At 40.7% G+C, this 25,962-nt stretch overlaps 1 protein-coding gene across 7 annotated transcripts in view; it reads left to right on the top strand.

Annotated features, from left to right (window-relative positions):
* Positions 1 to 25,962, top strand: part of rims2 (regulating synaptic membrane exocytosis 2) — a 922,071-nt gene that overhangs the window by 538,483 nt on the left and 357,626 nt on the right. For all 7 annotated transcript variants that reach the window (XM_033018897.1, XM_033018898.1, XM_033018899.1 and 4 more), the window contains 5 exons: positions 8,827 to 8,980; positions 11,194 to 11,241; positions 13,393 to 13,419; positions 24,965 to 25,036; positions 25,797 to 25,953. In XM_033018897.1, coding sequence (XP_032874788.1) covers positions 8,827 to 8,980; positions 11,194 to 11,241; positions 13,393 to 13,419; positions 24,965 to 25,036; positions 25,797 to 25,953 — 458 coding nt within the window. The remainder of the gene's footprint in view (positions 1 to 8,826; positions 8,981 to 11,193; positions 11,242 to 13,392; positions 13,420 to 24,964; positions 25,037 to 25,796; positions 25,954 to 25,962) is intronic.

Below are 25,962 nucleotides of genomic sequence, written 5' to 3'. Positions count from 1 at the left end.
AACATTGTAATTACTGTATAGCCACATCTGCAACTTTCTCTGACAGCTCATTCCACAAACCCAATATACTGTGTGTGAAAAGGTTGCTCCTCTAGTCCCTTTTAAAATTATCCCCCAGAATTGTTTTATAACTCAAGCCTTCCAGTCCCAGTAACATGCTTATTTTCTGCACTCATTTCCAGCTTAAAACATCTTTCTTATAGTTGGGCAATGAGAACTACACACGGAACTTCATGTGTGGTTCCATCAGCAACTTATACAGTTGAAACACAACGCCCCAACTCTTGTATTTTTTGTACTCTATATGCCTTCTTCACCTCTAAAGCAAAGTCTTTAAATATTTTTAAACCAAAAGTATGTAGAAATTTGTTAAACAAGACGCTGAATGTTACTATTGATAAATGTGAGTGCAAAATTGAAGTGATAATCAGATCAGCTCCGATCTTATTGAATGGCAGAGCAGGCTTGAGGGGCTTAAATGTTCTGCTCCTGTTCCTGATGTTTATCTTCCCCAAGACGGTAGTATCAAGGAGTCTTAGAGCTGCATGCCATGGAATTAGGCCCTTCGGCCCAACTTGTCCCTGCCAACCAAGATGCCTTATCTATGCTAGTCCCACTTGTCCCATTTGGCTCTTATTCCAGGAAACCATTCCTATCCATACACCTGTCCAAATGTCTTTAAATGTTGTTGTAGTATTTGCCTCAAATACCTCCTCTGGCAGCTCATTCCATATACACGTCTTGTACTATTGTCTCCACATATATTCTGTCCCACCAGAAGAGCTGGCACAGTGGTATATAAACACGAGCGAGTAGCTCTGGAAGTTATCAATATTGACATCATGCCATAAGTTCATTAGCAATAGGAGCAGAATTAGGCCATTTGGCCCATCATGTCTATACCACCAAGACTGATCTACTTGTCCCTCTTAACCCCATTCTAATACCTTCTCCCCTTAATCCCTGACACCTGTACTAATCAACATGTTAAACATGCTGGCATAGCGGCAAGGAAACCTCCTGATTTTTCTTGATATGCAAAGGAACTGCAGGCTCCATTTTGGCATTTCTTTGTTTCGTTGTCCAATAAATTGATTAGCACTTGGAAATGCACGGCAAAAATAGCAGACCCAACTTGAACCGTGCTATTTCCGTAGGTGTGTAGGAAAGGGATTTGCTTATGTGTATGATATGCAATAAGTTGTGAGTGTACGTTCTATGAATCCAAACCATCAATGTGTTTGCATATAGAAATTATATTTATATAATGCTGGGAGTCACACAAAAATTGCAATCATTTATCCACAGTCACAAGTCTGTGGGAAGTTCTTAAAAAAGGTGCACGTGAATGAGAACCACCACTTCAAATAGTAGGTCTGAATTGAAATGTCCAAGGCAGCAATGGAGAGACAGATAGGACAGGGACCTCCTGTCTTGAATAGATGACAGGGGGAGAATTAGAGTTGTCAGACATCATTCAACCCCCTCCCCAATAGTGGAAAGAATGCTTATTTGAACCGTACAGATTTGTGGTCCATTAGTGAAAATTTGATGGCTGGCTTCAGCTGCAAACGTAAAGTGCGTGGTCAAAAATCAAGAGTGTTTTATTGTCATATATCCTGAAATGGAGCAATGAAATGCTTACTTGCAGCAGCTCAAAAGATATGTAAACATAGCACTCAGAAGACGCCATAATAAACAAGAAGAAGTTCAATGTAAAAAACCCAAAAGAGTGCAAAGACAAAAAGAAAGCCCAAGTCCCTAGTGCAATCAATGCTGTTCATAGTTTGGGTTCACCTGGGAGTTTGTAGTGTTCAATAGCCTGATGGTTTTTAGGAAGAAGCTGCTTCTGAACCTGGACATTGCAGTTTTCAGACATGTCTTCTTCCCGATGTCAGAAGTGAAATGAGAGCGTGGCCAGGCTGGTATGGGTTTTTGATGATGCTGGCTGCCTTTTTGAGCCTGTTCCCCCAGTAAGATCTCTTTGAAGATTGGGAGATCAGTACCCGTGATGGCCTTCACCTTACCAGCCAGGTCACTTCTAGTTTGTGCCCATATGATGTTTAATGCAAACGTGCACTGTAGTGTCTTACCAACAACAATGAACACACCTTTCAGACTGATTTATTTTATTGTTGCGTTCCAGTTACACTCTGTGCATAACTGCAATAGGTAAATCAAGTGGCACCATCGAGTGTGGCAGCCTCGCCTGCGCTGTTCATCCTTTCACCATTTTTTGTTATTTTTAGTATGTCAAAAAGTATGTTTTAAAGGTTTCTTAGTCTTTTTTTATGTGGGTGGAATAGGGGGAAACCGTTTCCCAGTCACTTACTTGGATGGAGATGGGTCTTTTCTCCAAGTCGCATCTTCGACCACCCTCGCGGTCTACCAACTGGATTGGCGCGGCCTTTCCTGCCAGAGACTGTCCAGAGCTTCAGCAGCGGCAGCAATAAATTCCATAGCAGAGTGGGACGATGCCTTGCTGGGAATCTCCTGTGTTGAAGGAATGTCCGAAGTGTTGGGCCTGCTGATTTTAACATCATGGAGCTGTGGTTTGCGGAGCTTCGAGCCGTGGGCGGCACTGACTTCATCGTGGAGCCTGGGATCTTTTGCTGAGGGTCGCCAGTGTTGGAGCTCCGTCCAGCTCTGCCTGTGGTCTCCGGTAGGAAGCGGCCGATTCGGAAACTCCGAGCTATTGAGTGTGTTCTCCGTTCCGACGCCGGACCTCCGATCATCCCGGCGAGAGGGCCTGAACATCGGGCCGCCCGTAGCGGCGACTGCGGAGTGTTCAAAGGTCCCGACCACGGGTGAACAAAGAGGAAGAGGACTGAACTTTATTGCCTTCCCTCACAGTGGGAAACGTTGATTCTGCTGTGTGGGGATGTTCATGTTAAACTCTATCGTGTAGTGTGTTCTTTTTATTCGTATGGCTGTACGGTAACTCAAACCTCACTGTACCAATCGGTGCATGTGACAATAAATGTAAACTTGATGTAAACTTGAACTTGAACTTGAGACTGGTGATTCCATTGCACCCTGTGTCCTCCAAATCTCTGTTTGTGCCCGTTGAAATTTGTCATCAGTTTTGCATTTCGGATTAATTGCCTACTGCATGAAAGACAGATAATTTACAATTAACTCCACGGAACAATGTGCATTCCAGTGGCCCGTGTAGAATCACTTGCATCTTTATAGTTAGTTTCGTCAGGGTAGCAGCTAGCTGGCTGCTTGGATAGGTACTAGTCCAATACTGTGGTCATGAATCAATGGAGATGCTCCCTGCAAACATCAAGGAAAGATTCAGCCCAGATGTTGGGAAGGAGGGTGAGATCATAAGGAGGAAATGACCTCGGGATTTAAGCAGCGATTGCAAGTGATTTAGCAATGCAGTGATCCAAAGCGGATCATTTAGGGGAAGTTGGACCAGCAATTACGGGAGAAGATCAGATGACTGGCGTGTCAAAGAATCATGGGATTGGAATAGGATGTTATAATAATAATAATAATAATAATAATAATAATAATAATTATTATTATTATTATTATATATTTTATTGTCATTACACATAAGTGCAACGAGATTTGGGTATGCAGCTTCCATCCGATGTCATAATTTAAACAACTAATAACATTTAGATTTAGATACCCTGAGAAACATGATTTATAAAAAGAACAGTAAAACAGTAAAACAGTCAAAACAGTCTAAAGTGCAAATGTGTCTGTACCGGCTCGATGTGCGACGTGACCATCTGAGGGAGACAGTCCATGGGGGATGGGGGGCACTCAGCAGGGCCGGTTCAGAGCCGCTATAGCTCTGGGGATGAAGCTGTTCCTGAGTCTGGAGGTGCGGGCGTAGAAGGCCTTGTAACGTCTGCCGGAGGGAAGTAGTTCGAAAAGTCCATTACAAGGGTGTGAGGAGTCTTTATGGATGCTGACGTCCTTCCTGAGGCACCGTGTGCGGTAGATGCCCTCCAAGGCTGGTAGCGGTGTCCCAATAAACTTCTGCGCTCTGTGGACGACGCGCTGAAGAGCTCTCCTTTCCGCCTCCGTGCAGCTGAGATACCGCACAGAGATGCCATACGTTAATATGCTCTCTGTGGTGCAGCGGTAGAACGTTGTCAGCAGCTGTTGGGGCAGACCAGTCTTTTTTAATGTTCTCAGGAAGAACAGTCGTTGCTGTGCCTTCTTGATCAGCGCAGCGGTGTTGGTGGACCATGTGAGGTCCTCTGAAATGTGAGTGCCCAGAAACTTAAAGCTGGACACGCTCTCCACACTGTCCCCGTAGATGGAGATTGGGGCGTATTCCCCATTATGTGTCCTCCTGATTATATGTCCAAGGATTATATGTATAATCCTTGTACCACTATCAGTCTATCATTAGCTTACACAGTACCTCATATACTGAAAATATTTACCCTGATCTGTGTTTTGAGTGAGCTCGAGTATGCTGGTAGGCCAGTAGTTGCACAGAGAACCTCTTCTTAACTGGGGCCGGGAAGGGTGGAATGACTGGAGTCGGGTATGGTGGTACGTGACCTCCAATAGCACGTCTGTAATCAGTGGTGGGTCAAGGCTGTTCTACAAAAGACTAACAGGGAGCTCAGGCTTACCCTTATTGTTTCCTCTGAACCCTTGCGGCATAGTTCATTTGAACAGAGCCTTTGACCTTTACTATCAATGTAAATGTTTTTAAAGTTAACTTTTATTAACGTTAATGTTTTAATTAAAACCTCATACAAATTGTTTGGGATTTTATGTTAACTTCTTTTAATTTTTAATTATTTCAATGTTTTGTTAACTGATCATAGATACAAATGGCATTTCCATGTGCCACCTTCAATCTCTCCACTCCCTGAATGCTGCCATTCAAGAAGTGGCTGCAGCAGTGAGGTTAGTAGGAGGTTGGCCATCGAATGGCCTCACTTGTGAAGTGGCACTGTGGGGTTTAACGAGGCTAGCCTGTGCCCTGAGTGACCTGCCCCTTTGTTTCATTACTATCCTCTCCTGGCAAACCGAATCAAAGGCTATAGTGAAATCTAAGTGCACCACATCCCATTGCCTTACCTCAGCCGATGGAAACCAATAAATTAGCCAAGCAGTCCCTTCCTTGACTCCAATGTTGCTTTCCGTTGCTGTGTCGTTTGTATTGAAATGCTTCATTATCTTTTCTTTTCCATACCTTTCTTTCTGTAATAAGTATACATTTCATGATCTGTGGGTTTTGATTATTTTGCTGTTTTATTTTGCAAAAATAAAAACATCTGCTTTTTATCAAACACCAGTCACCACTCCTCTTATTGAAAACTTCTATATGTTTTAAAACAGAATTTTAATTTTCTTTGTTCCTGTAGGTTTTTGATTGCATTGTCCCATCTATTCCCGTCCCTGAGATGTATTGTTATCTGGCCTGGTTGAATCAATCTCAGGCTGAATTATAACCCAATGAGCAATAATGCTGGTGTGAAATAAAGGAATTCCTTGCACAAGTTATCTGGCGAAGCCCATCACCATATTTTATCTTGTGGCGACTAACTATCTTTAAGCCATTTCAGAAAGCCTGCTTTAAAAACAACTTCAACAATGATTCTTAACTTTTGCTGTTGTGAACAAGAATTCCTTTGGGAACTGATGGATTAAAGATTTAAGGATTAAATGCAGGTTATCTTACCGGGGCTGTCCCACTGCGGTGACCTAATTGGCGAGTTTAGGAGAGGTTGAAAAAGTGCCATGTTGAAGACCTCCTTCGACCTCCTTCGACTATGTTGAAGAACTAGCTTCAGGAAAATTGGACACCGAATAGTGGAGAGTGAAGACGATCTCCTTCGACCTCCCTTCGACTATGTTGAAGACTATCTACGACTACCTTCGACTACCCTCGATTACCTACGAATAACATGCCGACCTACTACGACCTACTTCGACTAAACCTGCGAGTAAAGAAAGTATCGATTTTTTCCATGGCGACATTTTGTTACCCGCGGGCATTTTTCATCATGTTGAAAAATACAAAGCGACCTAGCTGAGGCCTCGAGTGCGCGGGGACTACACTCGAGCATGAAGGAGAGTTACAAAGACCTCCTAGGACCTCGTGTCGACCATGCTGCGAGTATGAGAAGGGCAAACTCTTCTGAACTCGCGGATTAGGTCGTGGCAGTGGGACAGGCCCTTTAATAAGTGATAAACTTCAAAGGCCTCTCCAAGTAAACCTTATCTTTAGCACCTGGTTTATGTAGACTCTTAATCATACTACTGATTAATCGGTTGCACCCTCACCAGACTTAGAAAACTATTTTAGATGTTTTATTTTGTATGTTACCAATTTTTCCAAGACAGGTTAATGCAATTACTCTGACATTGGTTCTTTCAACCTTGAGTTGATTACGGAGATTTCTCTTCTCAAGGTCCAATGTTCCACCGGATATGAAACTGCAGAATAAAATGAGGTGGAACAATGGCATTATTGTTGTTTAGATGCCCAAATGAAGGTGTTACATTGGAGCAGTAGAGTGCTGTTATGGAGACGAGTAAATTCACCTTGTCAGAGTAGAGGAAGGGGATAGTTATTGTTTGTTTGCTGTTCCTGTGTAGTACAATGTTACAGCTGGTAATAATCTGAAATAGGCAATATTGTTTGTCTTCATTTTAAAAAGAATCCTGCAGTGTGGAAAAAGTTTAGAATATTATTTATGGAGACAATGATGATAAAGCAGTTGCGAGGACTTGGTGTGTCAGCTGAGAATACATTGGGGAGAACATTTTGCTCTCACTAGAAATATTGAGCTGACCCAGTTTCATCGGAAAAAGTAGAATCATCCTGAAGGTACTGACACTGCGTAACTTATACCTCTCAGCACTATCATAAAACGCTGCAGCAGCTTCCAATGAATCATATTCTGCGGTGATTTCAATGCAACAGCTCTCGTGGTCTTATATCAATGCCATTTCAGCGTTATTTTTAACTACTATTACCGTTACTTACCGTGTAATGAAATCACAATGTTGATTTCAATATACCCTGAATGTTGCAGAGAGAATTTAAGGCTGATTCTTTCTTAGGGTTGCAACACATGCCTGAGATTAACTATACAGACATTGGTATGAAAGTTACCTAATACATATGTATAGTGTGCGGAGGTCACTGGTCGGCGCGGACTAGGTTGGCTGAAGGGCCTATTTCTATGTGTATCTCTGAGCTAAACTAAACTAATTTCTTCCCAATCCACCAGCCCCAAAGAAATGTTAAATATTTTTGTAAAGCTCATTATCATCTGACAAAATAATGAGTGTATGATTTTAGCAACATTTGCTCTCAAGTAGGTTAGATATATCTGTACAGAGACAGAGGCATTGCTCCGTGGATATCCTCTTGCTATTTATAGTAAAATTAGAGGAACAGCTGGAATTATGAATTTTAAACCCAAGTCTTGGTTACAAATGTATATTTAAAAACTGCTGTTCCTGGGTTTATAGCAGTCAGTTCCAATCTTTATAGCAGTGTTTAAGTCCATTTCATATCTGGATACCTTGCAGTTATTTATCTTGTGCATTATGTGATGGAAAAATACATCTAAATCATAATTCTTCATCAGTGACTCTCAGCTGGAGGAAATAGTTTTGGTCTTTTCCCTAATCTGTTAGTAACTTAAAAAAAACTCTATTAAATCTCTGCTGCAGTGGAAATGGTCCAAGGATTGCAAATCAGCAGTTTCCCCATCACTAGTTTCATCACAAATAAATTGTTAAATAATCTGACTGTAGTCAGACCAGTTTTTGTGCAGATTTGTCAATGCGCTTCATTCGTGTTAATATAATCTTGTTATAAAGCTCAAATGCTACTAACCAGCGTCTTTAAATTCCACTAACTCATTTCTTCATGAAATTTTTTTATATAATCCTTGCTACTTGTGAAAATTCCTATTTCGTATGTTGTCAGTGAAATTTGACTGTCCACTATGCCCAAAGTTCAAAGCATCTAAATGTAAAAGTAGCGATAAGGAAAGATGGATTCTGAGCTAAAGTCTGAACGGTAGCATTTCAACACCTCTCTTCAAATCAATGTAATAATCATTGACACTAATCGTTTCTCAACTTTCCATTCAGAATGCTGCAATCATTGACTGAACTTTTATAGCAAACCTCTATAGCTAAATACTGCAGATGTTAGAAATTCGACATTTAATGAAAGGCCATTTACTTAAAATATTAACTGTTTTTCTCTCCACAGGCTCTGCTTAACTTAGTATTTTCAGCATTTTCTGTATTATTTTGTTACTATTTAGTGTATATGTCTTCAAAAATCTCGGGCTTTCTCTCTATTCCAACTGGAGAAAAAGTATCTTAATTGAATCATGAGTCCACAATCTGTTGTAAATATTATAGGGTGACCAGTTGATAGTTGATATGACCATATAGAAACGTGATTAATAGGAGGGGAGCATGCACCCACTGTGTTACCCTATTTGCATATTACTAGTGAAGAATGTATACATGTTATTAAAGATTTATTTTCATAGGATACAATTTAGATTTGAATATGGTTTCAAGTAATTTATGATCACTATCTCAATTGAAATGTTGATCACAGTGCACATTCAAATGAGTTAGGTAATTTAAAGCATCTGAATATGGCTGAGATGACAATAGATACTGCTTTGCAACCTTTCTCAAAATAAAACTCTTCTTCTGAGGATATGATTATATAAATCAGCAGTGTACTTCTTCAAGGCTACTTTGAAGCATTTTCAATATTGTTTTAATATGACATTTATTGTTGTATTATGTCGTCAATATCCAGTCCTATTCGTTTCCTTGTGTTCCTGATTTCAGATTCTCATAGAATTGGAAACTGCCTTGCTGGACGATGAAGCACACTGGTACAAACTCCAGACTCATGACGTTTCATCAATGCCCCTTCCACAACCTTCACCTTATACATCACGCAGACACCCGCACGGTGAAAGCCCCACGAGGAGATTACAAAGTAGGTTCAAAGATAGTAGATTATCTCTTTCTGTTTTTTAGAGAGAATACATTTGAAGCATTCTAGATGCATTAATAAATAGCATTGAAATTGAATCTGACAACAAATGGAGATCAGGAAAAATCCTTAACAGAAATCTTTAATAGACATTTAAGCACATGGCACATAACATGAGCTATAGTTTATTCAATGATACAGAAATATACCTAAACATCCATATGCTAAAGGAGATTTTTTGCTATACTTTCATATCATGCTTGTGTTTGTCACAAGTAGGTGAACAATAGCACAACAGAAAAGGAACAATAGCCTTTGAATTTTTTAGCACCCACAGTGGCATGGAAAATGGTCATTGCATTGACTATTTTGGTTGCTAGACAAGTCAATATTTGATGGTGACACACAAAGGGGTTACACCATTTATTTTGCACAACACATCATTAAGAAGATCAATAGCAGAACGTCTGTGATCATGAGATCTTTGTGGGGTGTGGCTATTTGGGCAATAGAAGCTAGGGGTATGTGAGAGTTTGGATGGGGAATCAGAGAATTGGGACCTAGGGAGGAGTCATCAATGGATTTGGGGTCAAATAATTGAGGCACGGGATGACAAGAATTGCACCAGAAAATTGATTGAAATTGGAGGACTAGGTCCTGGAGTTTGCACAGGGTTTGCCCGAGTTTCGTGACCATGGGGATTCATGGCAGTTATTACTGTGGAAAGATAGTTTGGTGGTTCCTGAGGACAGAAGGTAGACTAACAAATTAAAGGGGATGTGCATGAGTTGTATTCCTGTCGGTGAGCTGGGGCCTGGTCTTATCAGCTCTCTTTAAATCTTGCCACTGCAAAGAAAACAATGCAATGTTGCATTATGAGAGGGCTCATTATGAATAGGTATGCCTCAGAATCACGTGGACAATTTTCCCAGGCAAGGCTCTGAACCCAATTTAATTTCAGAAGTGGCACAAATTGACCTAGAAACTATTATAATCATGTTCCACAGTGGAAAGCACAGGCCTTTCATAACAGTTTTTAAAAGATTCATTCTGCACAACATCATTTCCTGTCTCATGTTTTTACTGAAGCTGAGAACAGCTTAGGTGCTTCATATAGAAACAAAGAACTGCAGATGCTGGTTAATAGACAAAAGGACACAAAGTGCTGGAGCAACTCAGTGGGTCAGGCAGCATCCCTGGTAACATTTCAGGTGGAGACCCTTCATGGACTGATTGTAAGAGGAGGGAGAAGAAAGCTAGAAAAGGGGAGAGGCAGGACCTGTGTGGCAGGTGATAGGTTGACAGGCAAGGGAAAGGGAGGAGGGGGAGGGGAGGGAGAGATGGGGGGAGGGGAGGGAGGGGGGAGGGGAGGGAGAGGGGGGGGGGGGGAGGGGGGGGAGGGGAGGGGGGGGGGGGGAGGGGGAGGGGGGGGGTGGTTGATGAGCAGCTGTTTGTAATAGCCTATGATTTAAAAAAAAGGAAGGAAGGTTTGAGGCAGCTGAGGATTGTACTGCCAAACGGAGGAAATTGGCAGGGGGTGGTGGGTGAGTGGAAGGGAGAAATAGGTGGGAGTGCAGGTGGGGCATTGGGTGGGGGAGGGGGCTGGGTGGTTTTGGGGAAGGGGTTGTGGGGTTTTCGGTGGAAAGGGGAGGAGGAGGGGTTTGAGAGGTTACCTAAAATAGGAGAATTGAATATTCATCCCATTGGGTTGTCAGCTACCCAATTTGGGTAGATACAAGGTGCTGTTCTTCCAGATTGCACGTGGCCTCACTCTGCCAAAGGAGGAGGCCCAGGACAGAAAGATCAATGTGGGAATGGGAAGGGGAGATACATTGGTGAGCAACTGGGAGATTCAGTAGGCTTCCTGGACTTACCTCTCCCCTTTTCCAGCTTTCTTTTCGTCAGTCTGAAGAAGGGTCTCAACCCAAAACATCACCTATCCATGTTCTCCATGGATGCTGCTTGACCCGCTGAGTTACTCCAGTACTTTGTGTCCTTTCAGGTGTTTCATAAATCTGAAGTGATTTGCTCACCCTAAGAAGTCAATTTCTATTAAAAATTGCAGTTGACTCCAAGAGGGCTAAAAGAAAGATGAATCGTTGACTAATTTTGTTAATTTTGGCATTATTTTATAAATCATCAAATAATTTGCTATCTACAGACTTAGTGTACCTTAGTCCATTTGTAGCCTTACCCTCATCCTCTCTCTTTCTCAGCTGTGACACACTCATTACCGTGCATGAGCTCAAATGTACACAGATACTGTGAGTGAGACTTGTTTTTATATTTTGAAGGGCAATCTCTCCTTTTAAACTTATGCAAGAATGTAAAAGTTAAATATAATTAATGGTGTTTCATAACAGAAAAGTTGTTCATGGCAAATAACATGAGAGTGTTTCTTGATGAAGTAACAGTGAGAGTTGATGAGGGAGAGTAGTTGATGTGGTTTACATGGTCGTTTCGATGGCATTTGATAAGGTACTACATCATAAATCCAGATTGAAGCTCATGGAATAAAAGGGAGGCTGCTCCAGCATGGATAGAAAATTGGCTAAATTATAGTAAATAAGAATCATAATGAGAGGTTGTTCCTCACACTGGAGTTTTCTGGGATCAGTATTATGACTATTGTTTTTTTTTTGCGCATTTTTCAAGATATTAATGATTTGTAGATGGCACAAAACTTGGAGGTTTAGTGTAACTGAAAGGATAATAAAAGACCAGAGTGATGTTAATGAGTTGATGCAAGATGAAATGTAATATGTGGCAGATGAAATGTAATATGTGGCAGATGAAATGTAATATGATGAAATGTGAAATGTCACATTTTAGCTGGAAGAATGAAAATGAGCAACATAAAATAGTGGACAGAGAATTGAAGTGAGACATCAATTTTGTATGTGGATAATTTGTCGATATTGGCAGACAAGGTTGAGAGCGTGGTTAAAACACAATGCAATCCTGGTCTTTAAAAATTAATGACAAATATAAAACAAGGAAGTCATGATGAAATTTTCTAAAGCACTGGTCAGAATGTGAGAAATGCACTTTGTTTTGGGCTTAGATGGTAGGAAAGATATGATGGCTTCGAAGAGCCTTGCAGAGGCGATTTACCGAAATGATTCCAGGAATGATGAACATTTATGTGAATGGATTGGAGAAGTTGTGGTTGTTCCGTCAGTTAAGAGGAGAGATGTTGCAAATATCTGCAAGATATAGAGCAGACTAAACCAAGGGAAATTTCCCATTGACGAAGGATATAAGGGGTACAAGCACGGGGGACACAGTTGTTGATTGGTAAAAGAATCAGAAATATATTTTACACAGTAATAAGTAGGCACTGGCAAGGTGGCAGCTTCAATTGTGGCATTGAAAAGTGAACTGTGTGTGTATCTGAAAGGAATTCATTGATGGCTATGGGGAGAAGGCAAGGGGCAGAATGCAAGATAGATTGTTCGCAGCTGGAGCAAAAAGAAAATGCTGGAGGAACTCAGCAGTTCAGGCAGCATCTGTGAGGGAAATGAACAGCCGATGTTTCAGGTCGGGCATATTCTTCAGACTGAAGAAGATTGCCAACCTGAATTGTTATCTGTCCATTTCCCTCCATGAATGCTGCCTGACCTGCAATCTCCCGTATCTCTGTTTTTACCTGGAGCTCGTATGTACTTGACAGACTGAATGGGCTCTTGTGCTGTAATAAATCTGTGATATGTGTCAAGCATCTCGCTTTGATACTTGCATTAACCAGTCATCATCAAAGCGAGGTTACATGGTGTTTACTGTTAATATTATGATGAATGTTGCAGCATGATTAATCATCTGGTTCTTGTCCTTAAAAAGATCAGGTCAGCAGAGTTGTTAAATTGGTATTTTACAATATTGTGGATGAAATCTGCAAGTATTTTAGTCATGAAGCAATGCTGGAGAATTAAACCAGATTTTACTTGACAGAAATTAGCATTTGGCACTGTTCTTACTTGACCAAACAAAGTGTTGCCCTTCTAGTAAGAGATTCAGCAATCAGCAACCAACACCCATTTTTCTATTCTTGCACAATCTATAAGCTGTGTGCGATCCTGCCTGAATATTTCCCTTAAAGAATTAAGAAGGGTATTTATTCCTATTTAGTCAAGCTGCATTGTTCATTATAATAATGAGTAGATAATTTAGACAAAAGTCTAGCCAATAATGACATCTTTGCTGGCTTTATTTGTATGTTAATGCTACTCTATTGGCTAGACAGATTGCTTGATATTGATAAACTATCTACTAATAAATTACCTGCTAGCATGTTTTATCGGCATTGATTGCTTGTCCTTTAAAGTGGCTTTTTAGCTGTTCATTTCCATTGTGTTGCTAAAATATGTGTTACTTTTCTTTTCATTTTGTATCCCATTCTGATATTTATTTTCCAGATACAGGTCCACATGCATTATCTTCAGGTAAATTACTGGGATGTATCAATAAATTAAGGAGGTTAAAGCACTGTTTGGTGTGTTAGACATCGCTTTAGAGAATGTCTGGTACTGGATGTTCTACCTGTGCCTGCAGAGAGATTTTAAGATATTAGATCAGCTCCTCTTCTTGTCTAGCTTCCAGTTTGCAACCCAAATTAATTTTCTTGCTGCCAATAGTAATGCTAATTCATTTGTGCAATATAAAAGTGAGTTTGCCATCATTTAGACCTTTACTGTTTTGCGAATTAGTATTTTTATTGTTGTAACATATCCTGAAGGTTATCTCTATATCACAAAGAACTTAAAAATCGATGATGAAATTCCGACCCTTGTGCCTGTTCTACCATTCAGTAAGATCGTGTCTGATCTTTAACCTCTTTAACCTCTTTTTTTGCACTCATCCCATATTCCTTAACTCCTAAAATATCTAAAAATCTATTGACTCTTTGCTTCAAAATACTCAGCTGTTGAGTCTTGTGGTTGGAGAATCCCAAAAAATCATTAAACTTTGGGTGAAGAACATTTTCCCCATCACTGTGTTTGGTTGTCAACCCCTTAACTTAACATTGTGACCCCTGGTTATAGCTTCCTCAGTTAGAAGAAACATCATCCCTGAATCTGCTTTTGCTAGCCCCGTTTTTCTAATCTCAAGAGAATCTGCTTAATCTGTCCTCACGTGAAAGACCTGCCAAGCCACGAATCATCTTTGATCTTGGCTGCATTCCTTCATTGGACTCCGCACTCGTTTGGAAATTCAATTGACTATGCCAAGGAACTATACAGAAGTTTTCTGTTCTGTTTTTTCTATCTTCATAGAGAAACTAATTCCCTACATAACTATAAGTACAGGATTTTCTGTGTTAAGTGGTAAGTGCCAATTGCTGGTAGTTAGCCAAAAGAAGCAGTAATAGATATTTGAACCAATTGGGGATCAACCTCTGCCAAACAGTCTGATCAGCTACTTTGGCATAGATAAGAAAGCAAAACTCAAAGGCCTCCAGTGCCATATGGCTCAATACTGTGTTCACCAGCTGGGCCTTTTGAAATCCAAAATGCATTCTTAAGGGCCTGTCCCACTTACATGACTTTTTCGGCGATAGGTCGCTGAAAATTTTCAGCATGTTGAAAATTCAGCGGCGACCAGAAAGACGCTACGACTCTTTGGGTGACTAGGAGACCACGTACAACCATACAGGCGACACCCTGGCAACATGTCGCGGGGTGAAGCCTGTATGGTCGTGAGTAGTCACCCAAAGAGTCGTACCTTGTTCTGGTCGACGCTGGATTTTCAACATATTGAACATTTTCGGCGACCTGTAACGACCTATGATGGATGCCGGCAGTCGCCGAAAAAGTCGCGTAAGTGGGACAGGCCCTTTAGAAAAAAATACTTTAGGGATTTTGGACAGATAATCAAAAGATAGCTTTCCCCTCCCCAATCTATCTATTTATTTATTTGTTTATTTATTTTTAATATTTAATATTTTACTCAACATATATTAACAAGACAAAGTACACGTACAAACACGATATACAAATCACACGGCAGCTGTCAGCATCCTAGAGTTCTGTCGCAGAAGCATCACATTCACAGGCATCCAAGCAAGCTCATCATATTTAATCCTACTTACTATATAACTACCCGTTATGTTAAACCAGACACTTGTATTTTGTCATTGATCACCACTATGTATGGACTTATACACAGTCACAATCATGTCTGTACATATGGTTCCAAATACACGTATACAGTACCAGTCGAACTCCTCCCCTCCACTGGGGCTATGGAGAAATTGTGTCCTTGATCAGTCTTGGCAGTTGTAGTAATAATGTTCACATAATGTTGAAAGCATCAGTCCTTAACTGGAGTTTAGCTGTTATACTGTCCATCAAATATACACTTTTCAATCTTTCCCTCCACTGTTGAACATTTGGTGGCTTTACATTTCTCCATGGCACTGTAATCATCTTCTTTGCAATCAACAGCAACACCCCAAGCAAGTATGTCTGATTTTTGGTATCTATATTTTCTGGAGTCTCTCCTAGTATGAAGAATGCCGGTAGATCCACCCCCAAGATTAGCTTTATCTCCGCCTGAATGTCTCTCCCATATTGATACAATTTGGGACAATCCCAAAAAATATGGGTATGATCGCCAATCTTCCCGCATTGTCTCCAGCATAAATTTGAGGTGTTGCTGTATCTTGCTAACATAAGAGGAGTCTTAAATACTCTCATTCTAGTTTTCCATTCAAACTCCCTCCAGGCTGGGCTATTTGTTAACTTATGACCCAAAAAACATGTATTTTCCCACATTTCGTCAGTAATAATAATATTCATTTCCAATTCCCATTTCTGTTTCGTTGCTATAGTGTTTCCTTTTACATAATCTTGAAGTCCTTTATATAAGTGGGATATCAGATTCTTTTTTATCACTCCCTCCATAGTCAACAGGAAGACCTTTTCCAAATTAGAAGGTAATTTACATATCTGCTCCCAGTCTACATGTGTCTGCAGGTAATGCCGTATTTGGACAAATCTAAAAAAGTCCATCCCTGACAAACCAAATTATTTCTGAAGATGCTCATATGATTTCAAAACTTCCCCACAAAAAAGCTGGACTACAGTGGTGAGCCCTTTGTCTGCCCAATTTCTGAAGCCATTGTCAATTTTGCTGGGTAAGAAATCAGGAATAGCAGCTATCTTCAGTACTCTAGATATAGAATTGAAGAGATGTAGTTGTTTTCTTATAACCAGCCAAGTTTTCATAGTGAATTCCATCCATTCATTATCAATTTCTAATTTCTTCCAGCTTTTTTTTTTGCTTCATAAATAGGTTATCATTTTGAATGGTTCTTGCTCTTTTTGACACTGGAATGGTGGAACTGCAAATTAGAGTATGGTTCAATTCTTTGAATAAAATATGTGATAAGGCTTACGAATTTAATCATTACAAAATGTGAAAATTAGAAGAATGCTACAGATTCACCTGTAATAATGCATACCTGTATCAGCAAAATTTGAGCATATGCTTATTCTGGTGTAATTAATTGTGGGTTTTAGATTTTTTAATCTACGCCACTGAAATGGCTCTGTTAGTACAGCCATACTGTGGATTAACTCGGGCTTAACTCCCAACATGTGTATTATCAGGCAATAATGTATTTGGAGATAAAGTTAATCATATTGGCAGAATTTGTTTACCCACTGATAAGTAAAATTTATTATGTGGACAAATATTTATTTATGAAACATACTATTGCAAAGACTATTGGTGAAAGGCTTTAAACAATAAAGATAGCAAGATCTGAGAGCCCTCTCTTCAGAGTCAATGAGTCATATAAAGCTAGAGAAACAAGTTTAGATTGAATAAGTTTCACCAAAGGTTCAAAGAAATCTCCCAAACTGATGGAGCAGAAAGTATGTAAAATCCATTCTCAGCAAAAAAAAAAGTCCCATATAAATGAGCTTTTTGAAATAGTAATTGGATATGCAGCGTCTATAGATTAAAATAACTGAATATTCGATCAGACAAGGTAGACTCCACATTTTTGTTTGGAGAGCAATTTATCACAATAGTGTAATGGAAATAAAGTGATCAATTAGTATTCTGGATTTGTCTAATTCATTTTGAATATCAGGAAATATTTAGGATAGAATGTTTGAAGATTAAATACCAGAAATTCAGGACTCAAGGGGCTGAGCAAACTATTCAAGGGCCTGAGCTACAGGGAGCGGTTGAGCAGGCTGGGACTCTATTCCTTGAAATGCAGGAGGATGTGGGATGATCTTATAGAAGTGCACAAAATCATGAGAGGAATAGATTGGGCAAACACAGAGTCTCTTGCCCAGAGTAGGGGAATTGAGAACCAGAGGACATAGGTTTAAGATGAGGGGGGGAAAGATTTAACAGGAACCCGAGGGGTAACAATTTCACACAAAGTTGGTGGTCGGTGTGGGCAAGTTGAGCCGATGGGCCTGTTTCCACTCTGTGTGGCCCTATGAAGGAATTCATAATAGAACAGCACATACATGCACTGTAGAAGGTAGCAGTGGACATTCCTCATTTAATGTATTGTCATTTTACAATCTTTATTGTTTACAGTGTAATTATGACATGAAAATATATTTTAAATTGCTCACAGAACCCGTGTGTTTACTTGTTAATAACAATTTCACTGAACCAGTACATTTAGCTATTTGGCAGAATAATTTACTTAGGGTTGCTGCCTGCAGCTAGATATGGTAGATTCATTTAGGGTGCATGTAGAAGCACAAGCTTTGTACAGTTAGCTCAATAGGCAAGCATTTCAGGTGTTCTTGATCCTCTAGCGTGTCCAAACTCTTAATAATCTTACATGTTTCAAAACGATCCCCTCTCATCCTTCTAAATTCCAGAGTATACAAGCCCAGCCACTACATTCTCTCAGCATATGACAGTCCTGCCATCCTGGGAATTAACCTTGTGAACCTATGCTGCACTCCCTCAATAGCAAGATTGTCCTTCCTCAAATTAGGGGACCAAAACTGCACACAATACTCCAGGTGTGGTCTCACTAGGGCCCTGTACAACTGCAGGACCTCTTTGCTCCGATACTTAACTCCTTTTGTTATGAAGGGCAACATGCCATTCGCTTTCTTCACTGCCTGCTGTACCTGCATGCTTACTTTCATTGACTGATGAACAAGGACCCCCAGATCCCATTGTACTTCCCCTTTTCCCAATTTGACACCATTTAGATAATAATCTGACTTCCTGTTTTTGCTACCAAAGTGGATAACCTCACATTTATCCACATTAAACTTCATCTGCCATGCATCTGCCCACTCACCCAACCTGTCCAAGTCACCCTGCATTCACATAGCATCCTCCTCACAGTTCACACTGCCACCCAGCTTTGTGTCATCTGCAAATTTGCTAATGTTACTTGTAATCCCTTCATCTAAAGTGTTAATATATATTGTAAATAGCTGTGGTCCCAGCACCGAGCCTTGCGGTACCCCACTAGTCACTGCCTGCCATTCTGAAAGGGACCCGTTAATCCCTACTCTTTGTTTCATGTCAATTATTTAATTGTTTTTGAGGAGGAATAACAGGAGGTTGATATAGGCAGGGTGGTTAGTATTGTCCACATGAGCATTAATTAAGTATTTGATAAGGTCCAGCAAAGTAGGTTGGTTAAGACGCATGGGATACAAAATTTCCTTGTGATAGCAACAGAAGTAGTGATAGAAGGATGTTTTTTGATTCGATATTTGTGACCGGTTATGTACCACAGAGATCGGTGTTGGACCGTTGCAGTTTGTGATACATATGAAAGGTTAGGATGTGAATGTAGGAGATAAGATTACTAAGTTTGTGGATGATACATAAATTGGTGGTGGTGTGGAAAATTGTCAGAGTCTACATTATTTTCAAGATGTGACCATTGGTTCATTGGTAACGTTGGGCGGAGTGCTGGGTTAAGGTAATTTGAACTGATGCATTTTGGGAAAGCAAGTAGGGGTAGGGCATAAACACTAAATAGTAGGGCACTACAAATCACAGATGAGGTTAGTATTGTCCACATGAGCATTAATTATTGATAACGTCCAGCTTGGAGTATTGTGGCCAAATTATAAGAAGGATGTGATGTACTGGAGTGAGTGCAGCAAAGAATCATTAGGATGTTGCCTGGTTTGGAGTTATTTTGCTATAGAGTCATAGTCATAGAGTGATACAGTGTGGAAACAGGCCCTTCGGCCCAACTCGCCCACACCGGCCAACAATGTCCCAGCTGCCCACGCTTGATCCATATCCCTCCAAACCTGTCCTATCCATGTACACTGTTTCTTTAACGATGGGATAGTCCCAGCCTCATCTACCTCCTCTGGCAGCTTGCTCCATACACCCACCAGCCTTTGTGTGAAAAAGTTACTCCTCGGATTCCTATTAAATCTTTTCTCCTTCACCTTGAACCTATGTCCTCTAGTCCTCGATTCCCCCCACTCTGGGCAACAGACTCTGTGCATCTACCTGACCTATTCTTCTCATGATTTTGTATACCTGGGGGATGATTGGATAGATTGGTCTTATTTTCTCTGAAGCAAGTGAGACTTAATAGAAATATCTGGCGATGAGAGGCACTGATGGGGTGGAGAGTCAAAATCTTCTTTCCCTTGCTAGAGATATCAAAACAAGTGGCCAATGTTTTAAATGAGAAAAAAAGAGTTTGAGGGGATCTGAGGGGTCTTTTTTTTTTTTACACAGAGAGTTGCTAATATCTGGATCGTGCTGGAAAAGGAGCAGCTGGAACCTGATCATTTATTATATTTAAGAGGCTTTAGTCAGACACTTAAACAGGCGAAGCATAGAATGATTTAGTCAAAATACAAGCAAATTAGATTTGTGCACTTGAACAAAAATGTTGGCTTGGATGTGGTTGGTTGGTGCGCCTGTTTCAGTGCCGTAAAACTCCGTGACTGAATGCCTTCTGGAAATCTAACAGTAGTATACCACTGGTTCGCCTTTATCCATAGCTCATGTTACTGGTTCAAAGAGCTCAAATAAGTTAGTCAAATATTATGTTCCTTTCACAAAATCATGTTGACTTTGTCAGATTGCCTTAAATATTTCTAAGTGCCCAGCAATAATATATTTGATAATAGTTGTTTAGAGTTTTCCTGTAACATTTAGATTAGTTTAGAGATACAGCATGAAAACAGGCCCTTCGGCCCACCAAGTCCGCAGCGACCAGCGATCCCCACACACTAACACTATCCTATGCATCCTATGAACAATTTACAATTTTACCAAAGCCAATTAACCTACAAACCTGTACGTATTTGGAGCATGGGAGGAAACCGGAACACCAGAAGAAAACCCACGCAGTTCACGGGGAGAATGTACAAACACAGTGCAGACAGCACCTGTGAATAGGATCGAACACGGGTCACTAGAAGGCAGCAACTCTACAACTGTGCCATTGCTTGCACCGCCATTTACATCCATTTGTCACAGAATTTGAGGTTTCTCTCTCCTTTCTTGAATATTGAGCTCCACAACGATTTCAGAACTAGAAACGCTCATTTGTCTGAAGAATGTCTGGTTGCCTCTGCTAGTGCAGCCCCTATCTCCACCCACAGGATCTGTTTGAAACAATTTTGAGAATTTGGAGAAGCATTTTATCTGCAGACTGCTGTTTAGCAAGACGGAGATCTTTAGCCTTCCACCTGAACAAAAGATCCCTGGTCTGCTCTGCCATCAAAGGTTAAGGGCTCTATGTTAACCTCAAGAACATTCCAAGTGGCTGAGGTTAATCTGCGCTGTATCACATAGTTTTCAGCCAAGCACAGCTTTATAAAGAATCCAGGACAATTCTTTTGACAGAGAATATGAGACAGAGTGGGATCTCAATTTGTAAATATTGTCAACCTCTTCAAGGTCAAGCACTTGTGGACTCTGCTTCATCTGTTCACTGCCAAGTTTTTTGTCACTATTGGCCGTGACCCGAGTATATTCGGGGGTGGTACTGAACAGGTTAAAAAGCACTTTGTGCTCCTTGCAGAAGCTGTTTGTGAACTGTAAGGGCTTCCATTCCCTCAGTGTTCAGGTAATGGAGACCCATCTTAATAACTTTGTTCAAGTTCAAGTTACTTTTATTGTCACATGCACCAGTTGGTACAGTGAGATTTGAGTAACCATATAGCCATATAAATAAAGAGAACACAATACACGATAGTATTTAACATGAACATGCCCCACAGCGGAATCAACGTTTCCCACTGTGAGGGAAGGCAATAAAGTTCAGTCAATCTTCCTCATTGTTCACCCGTGGTCGGGGCCCACGAACCCTCCGCAGTCGCCGCTACAGACGGCCCGATGTTCAGGCCCTCTCACCCATCATGTTGACACCTAGATGTTCAGGGACTTTGAATATTTTTTTCTTATACAGTCAGAGCCACTTAACATACCTTTGAAGTCACATTCACATTCAATAGGTTGAAGAACAGCGCTATCCTTTCCGTCTGTGGCTATTGACTGCCATCCATTCACCAGTCATTGCAGCTCGCTACTCTTGAAGCAAGGCACGACAGCATGAGGAGCTCATTAGGGGCTACTTTTGGCCTCAAATCTAAGCTTTGCTCTATGTATTATGCCACACTACTCTTGAGAGAGAGAGTGCTGACATAACTTTAAATGAACAATGCTGGGTTGTTGGAGAGGTTAAAACTAGAATACAATAATTAGTCTACAATAACAGGGTGGCACGGTTGCACAACGGTAGAGTTGCTGCCTTACAGAATCGGAGACCTGGGTTCGATCCTGACTATGAGTGCTGCCTGTATGGAGTTTGCACGTTTTTCCCTTGACCGCGTGGGCTTTCTCCAAGTATTCCGGTTTCCTCCAATATTCCAAAGACATACACGTTTGTAGGTTAATTGGCTTGGTGTGTAGATCGTGTACGGGATTGCTGGTACGGACTCGGTGGGCCGAAGGGCCTGTTTCCGCACTGTATCTCTAAACTAAACTAAGCTAAACTATGCACTCGTTTCTAGGGGTCATCAGCACTTTTTTATTTTTCTTTTGTTTTCGTTCACACTTTTTTTCCCAGCTAAAAAAAAAAGACTTTTCCAACACCATTGGTATGAAATATTGCTGGTGATACTTAGTTGCAAAATAGCGACATTTTGAAAAGGATTTCCCCTCTAACCATGTTATTTAAAGGACTAACAAACAAACTGTAATCTTTGTCCTCACTCAGAATTTTAATCCCCTACGACCTTACATGTAAAGGGCCTGCCTGTCCCACTTTCATGACCTAATTCACGACCTTTTTTACTCGTGGACATTTTTCATCATGTTGAAAAATGCCACGACCTACTTGATGCCACGAGTACCTACGACTAGCATCACGGCCTACTACGACCTACCTACAACCTCCTACGACCTTGTGGCGACCATGTTGCGAATGTGAGTCAAGGGAAAACTCGGCAGAGGTCGTGAATTAGGTTGTGAAAGTGGGACTGGCCCTTAACCTTGATTGTGCCAAGACTTGTTTGCTCGCAACCTCGACATTCAGGATCATTCCAGGCAACTGTTCCTGGCCTCTGCCACCTACTCATTGCTGCAGGGAGTTAACCCCAATTCCATGCTCAAGGACAGGAGACTTTCCTCTACTCTAGCATTGTTCAGCAAGAGTAAGCAGAGTGGGAATGGGCACTTGCTGGGTTCCTCCTAGCTGCTGATATGCAGGTTATGGTGGGTGGGCAGGATATTCAATGCCTCTGATATTCTCAAAGTACCAGGGAGACAAAGGTGTGCTTCTTTCTCTAGAATGTGATACCTTCCAGACCTCCACTGACTCTCTACTTCCCGATGGCTTCAATGTTATCCATCCTTCTGTTCCTGAAAGAAACTGCTGTCTTCCCTCACTGGAAATCAACTTGTTACAGACTCATACTTGGCAAAGCTCTGATGGATTTGGCCTGAGATTCCATGTTGATACAAAACCTGATTTAAAGCTTTGGCAGCAGAGACTGTGTCTATCGGCTGATGCATTACCAAAGTGTGGAACAATGCCTAGCATAGAAATGAGTGCCACTTCTAAAGAAGAAATTATGCTCCCCTAGCCCTGCACGACCTCATGTGACACAAACAATAAAGGATTCTTACCCCAGCCCGTTATCTTGTGCATTAAATCTTCCACACAAGGGACTGCAACCAGCATTTCACTATGCGTCATCACCAGTCTTTTCCTGAATGCTTCACTCTCATGGTCCCCATCTGATTCCACCAAGGCAGTCAGTACTCATTCTCACCTGGTGACTTGACACACTGGGTTTCTTTCTACCCTACCTAATTACAATACTCAAATTTCAGATAAAACCTTTCTCTATGTCCTTTGGTTCTTGATTTCGCTTTTCTAGTTTAAAGACTCTGACCATTCATGCTACTTATTCCTCTCATGATTTTATACACCTCTAAGATGACCCCTCAGCCTCCTGCACTCCAAGGAATAAAGCCCTAGCCTGACCAACATCTCCCTATAACTCAGGCCTTTGAATCGCTGCAAAATCCTCATCAATCTTTGCCCTATTTCCAACTTAGTAACATCCGTCCTATAGCAGGGTGACCAAAACTGAGCGCACTACTCCAAGTGCAGCCTCACCACAACAACCAGTACAACTGTAACATAGCGTTCCAGCTTCTATACCAAACGCACGTCAGGATTTATCTATCCAAACCTGGAATACTAAATTACTTTGAATTTGGACTACTAGGCGGTGCTGCCAATGCCCAATTACATGGGTAAGTACATCTTGGACTGGTACAGTCTTGTTGCCGAGCTAGGATGGGCTGAGTACCGGATGCTGGTGAAACTGTTACTCCACCGCATTGCTGGTTTTCACAGGGAGGTCAGCCGTGGAGCCCAAACCTATTGGTATTCCTCAGCATCATGCCAGAGGACACATCTCTCCCATCTTACCCAAAAATACTTGAATAGCTTTTTGCAACTTGAAGCTTTGGAAAAAAGAGTTCAGTTATTCTTTGTTTTACATAATTTATTATACGGTCAATTATTTATCAGCATTTAATTATTTTTTTAAATTTGAGAACATGCTTATTGTTTTACAAATTATTTTGAGTAATTATACGAAAAACATTTAAAAACGTTTGCAAATAAATGCTTTGTAAGGAGCTTGGCTCTCACCCTTGTGTCCAGTCAAAGGCTTTCAGGGTTCTCTAGTTAGAATTCAGCGCTGCACTGTCTGAGGTCTTCCTGGTTTTATGGCCTTGCGATGCTTTGTGGCTTAACACAGGGGTCAGTAGGCTGAGGAGGATTGGATCCTGACATAAGTGCAAGGTTAATATGGGCATCGGCAGAGCACAAGCTGGGTGAGTCCAGGCAGCAAGCCAAATCAAACACTATTTAGCTAATTATTGCAGTTGGCTCTTATGGAACAGATCATGTTTAAACAAGAACCACGCTCCCTGTGTGCCCTGCATATATGATCAAAGGATAAGTTGATATTTGGACATTTTAAGGAGGTTAAGTGAACAATGGGTGCCAACATTCATTCCACATCAGATCCCATTCCTTCACAGTCTGCAATCTAGCAAGTGGGAGAGTTAAAATTTGGATCTCCACCCCAACGTTTAGTCCCCCCGAAGGACAATTCTCCAAAAATAATCAATAATGTCCAAAACTAATTACCAAAATTCAGAATTCGTAAAAGCTTCCCATCTCCTGAACCCTCACATATTACAGTTCACAAATAGTAGCACTAACTACCATGCTATGTAATTCGTACAGAAACAATATGCCTGATTAATGAGACCTCCAGGTGGAACATAGGAACAAGGTTATTGAGCATCATTTTAATTTTAGATTAAAAAAAAAAAATCTATTTTTAATCTAGTTATATTTTAGCCCTAGAATCAAATCTCTATTTTCAGTAACTTATGTTTTACTTTTTGTGGTTACAGGAAAAAAATACTTCTTGTGAATTCTATTCTTTGCAAAATGTAACTTTTTCTGAACTTTAGGATCTCAACGTATCAGTGACAGCGAAGTTTCCGATTATGACTGTGATGATGGAGTTGGTGTCGTTTCTTCAGGTATGAAAGCCAAATAATTCAGTGCTCTCTTTCTTCACCATTTCTCCCAAAACCATCTCATTGGCATTTTCAATCAAAAGCAAATCTTAATTGATTGTACCAATTTCTTTTGCGCTCATATCCAGAGCCAACGCAGTTAGTAGACAAAAATGCCATAATTGTCCTTCCAAACATAAATGTTTTCCAAGCACAATACCTTCAAAACCTATTAAAAGTCAGCTCATGCAGAACTGAAAGTAAATTAGATTTCAAACAGAGGAAGCTAATGGCCTATGCTACCTCCCAGAACAGTGTGATAATTTTCAATTTCTTGTGGATCGTGTCTGTGTTTTGTGATTAAATGTGGTTGGGGAGGTGGGACATTTTGGCTGGTGATAGGATGATGTAGGTTCAATTTTCTTTCACATTTACTCTCCAAAGATATTTTTTATTTGCTACCCCAATGTCATGATTTTTTTTTTTGTAGAATGAGGAAAGTATGTATAAAATATTTGTCTTTCTTGGTGGAATTATTCTTTGGAAAATGTGGTAAATGTAAAAAAAGCTTCAGAAATAAAGCTTTGGGTAGGCATTTGTTCTGGGTCCCCAGCAATACGCAACTGCAACTTAATAGGACTGTGACAAAAGGTAAAACGTCATATTAATAAGCAATGGCTGTTCAAGCCTCAGCCAAAACAGATTTCTGGCCCTCTGTATTTTTGTGCAAATTAAAAAGTGCATATATTCTAAATTGATTTTACCTTAATATTTTTCACTTCAGATTATCGTCACAATGGGAGAGAGACTCAGAGTTCTACGTTGTCTGTTCCAGAGCAAGTAATGTCATCAAACCATTGTTCACCATCAGGCTCACCACATCGCGGGGACAATATGGGCTGGACCCGTTCCCGGTCCCCCAGTGTTCCCCCCTCTCAAAGGTAGGGTTA

This window comes from Amblyraja radiata, chromosome 4, assembly GCF_010909765.2.
Source record: "Amblyraja radiata isolate CabotCenter1 chromosome 4, sAmbRad1.1.pri, whole genome shotgun sequence".
Taxonomy (NCBI): Eukaryota; Metazoa; Chordata; class Chondrichthyes; order Rajiformes; family Rajidae; genus Amblyraja; species Amblyraja radiata.
This window is presented reverse-complemented; position numbering and strand designations above follow the sequence as displayed.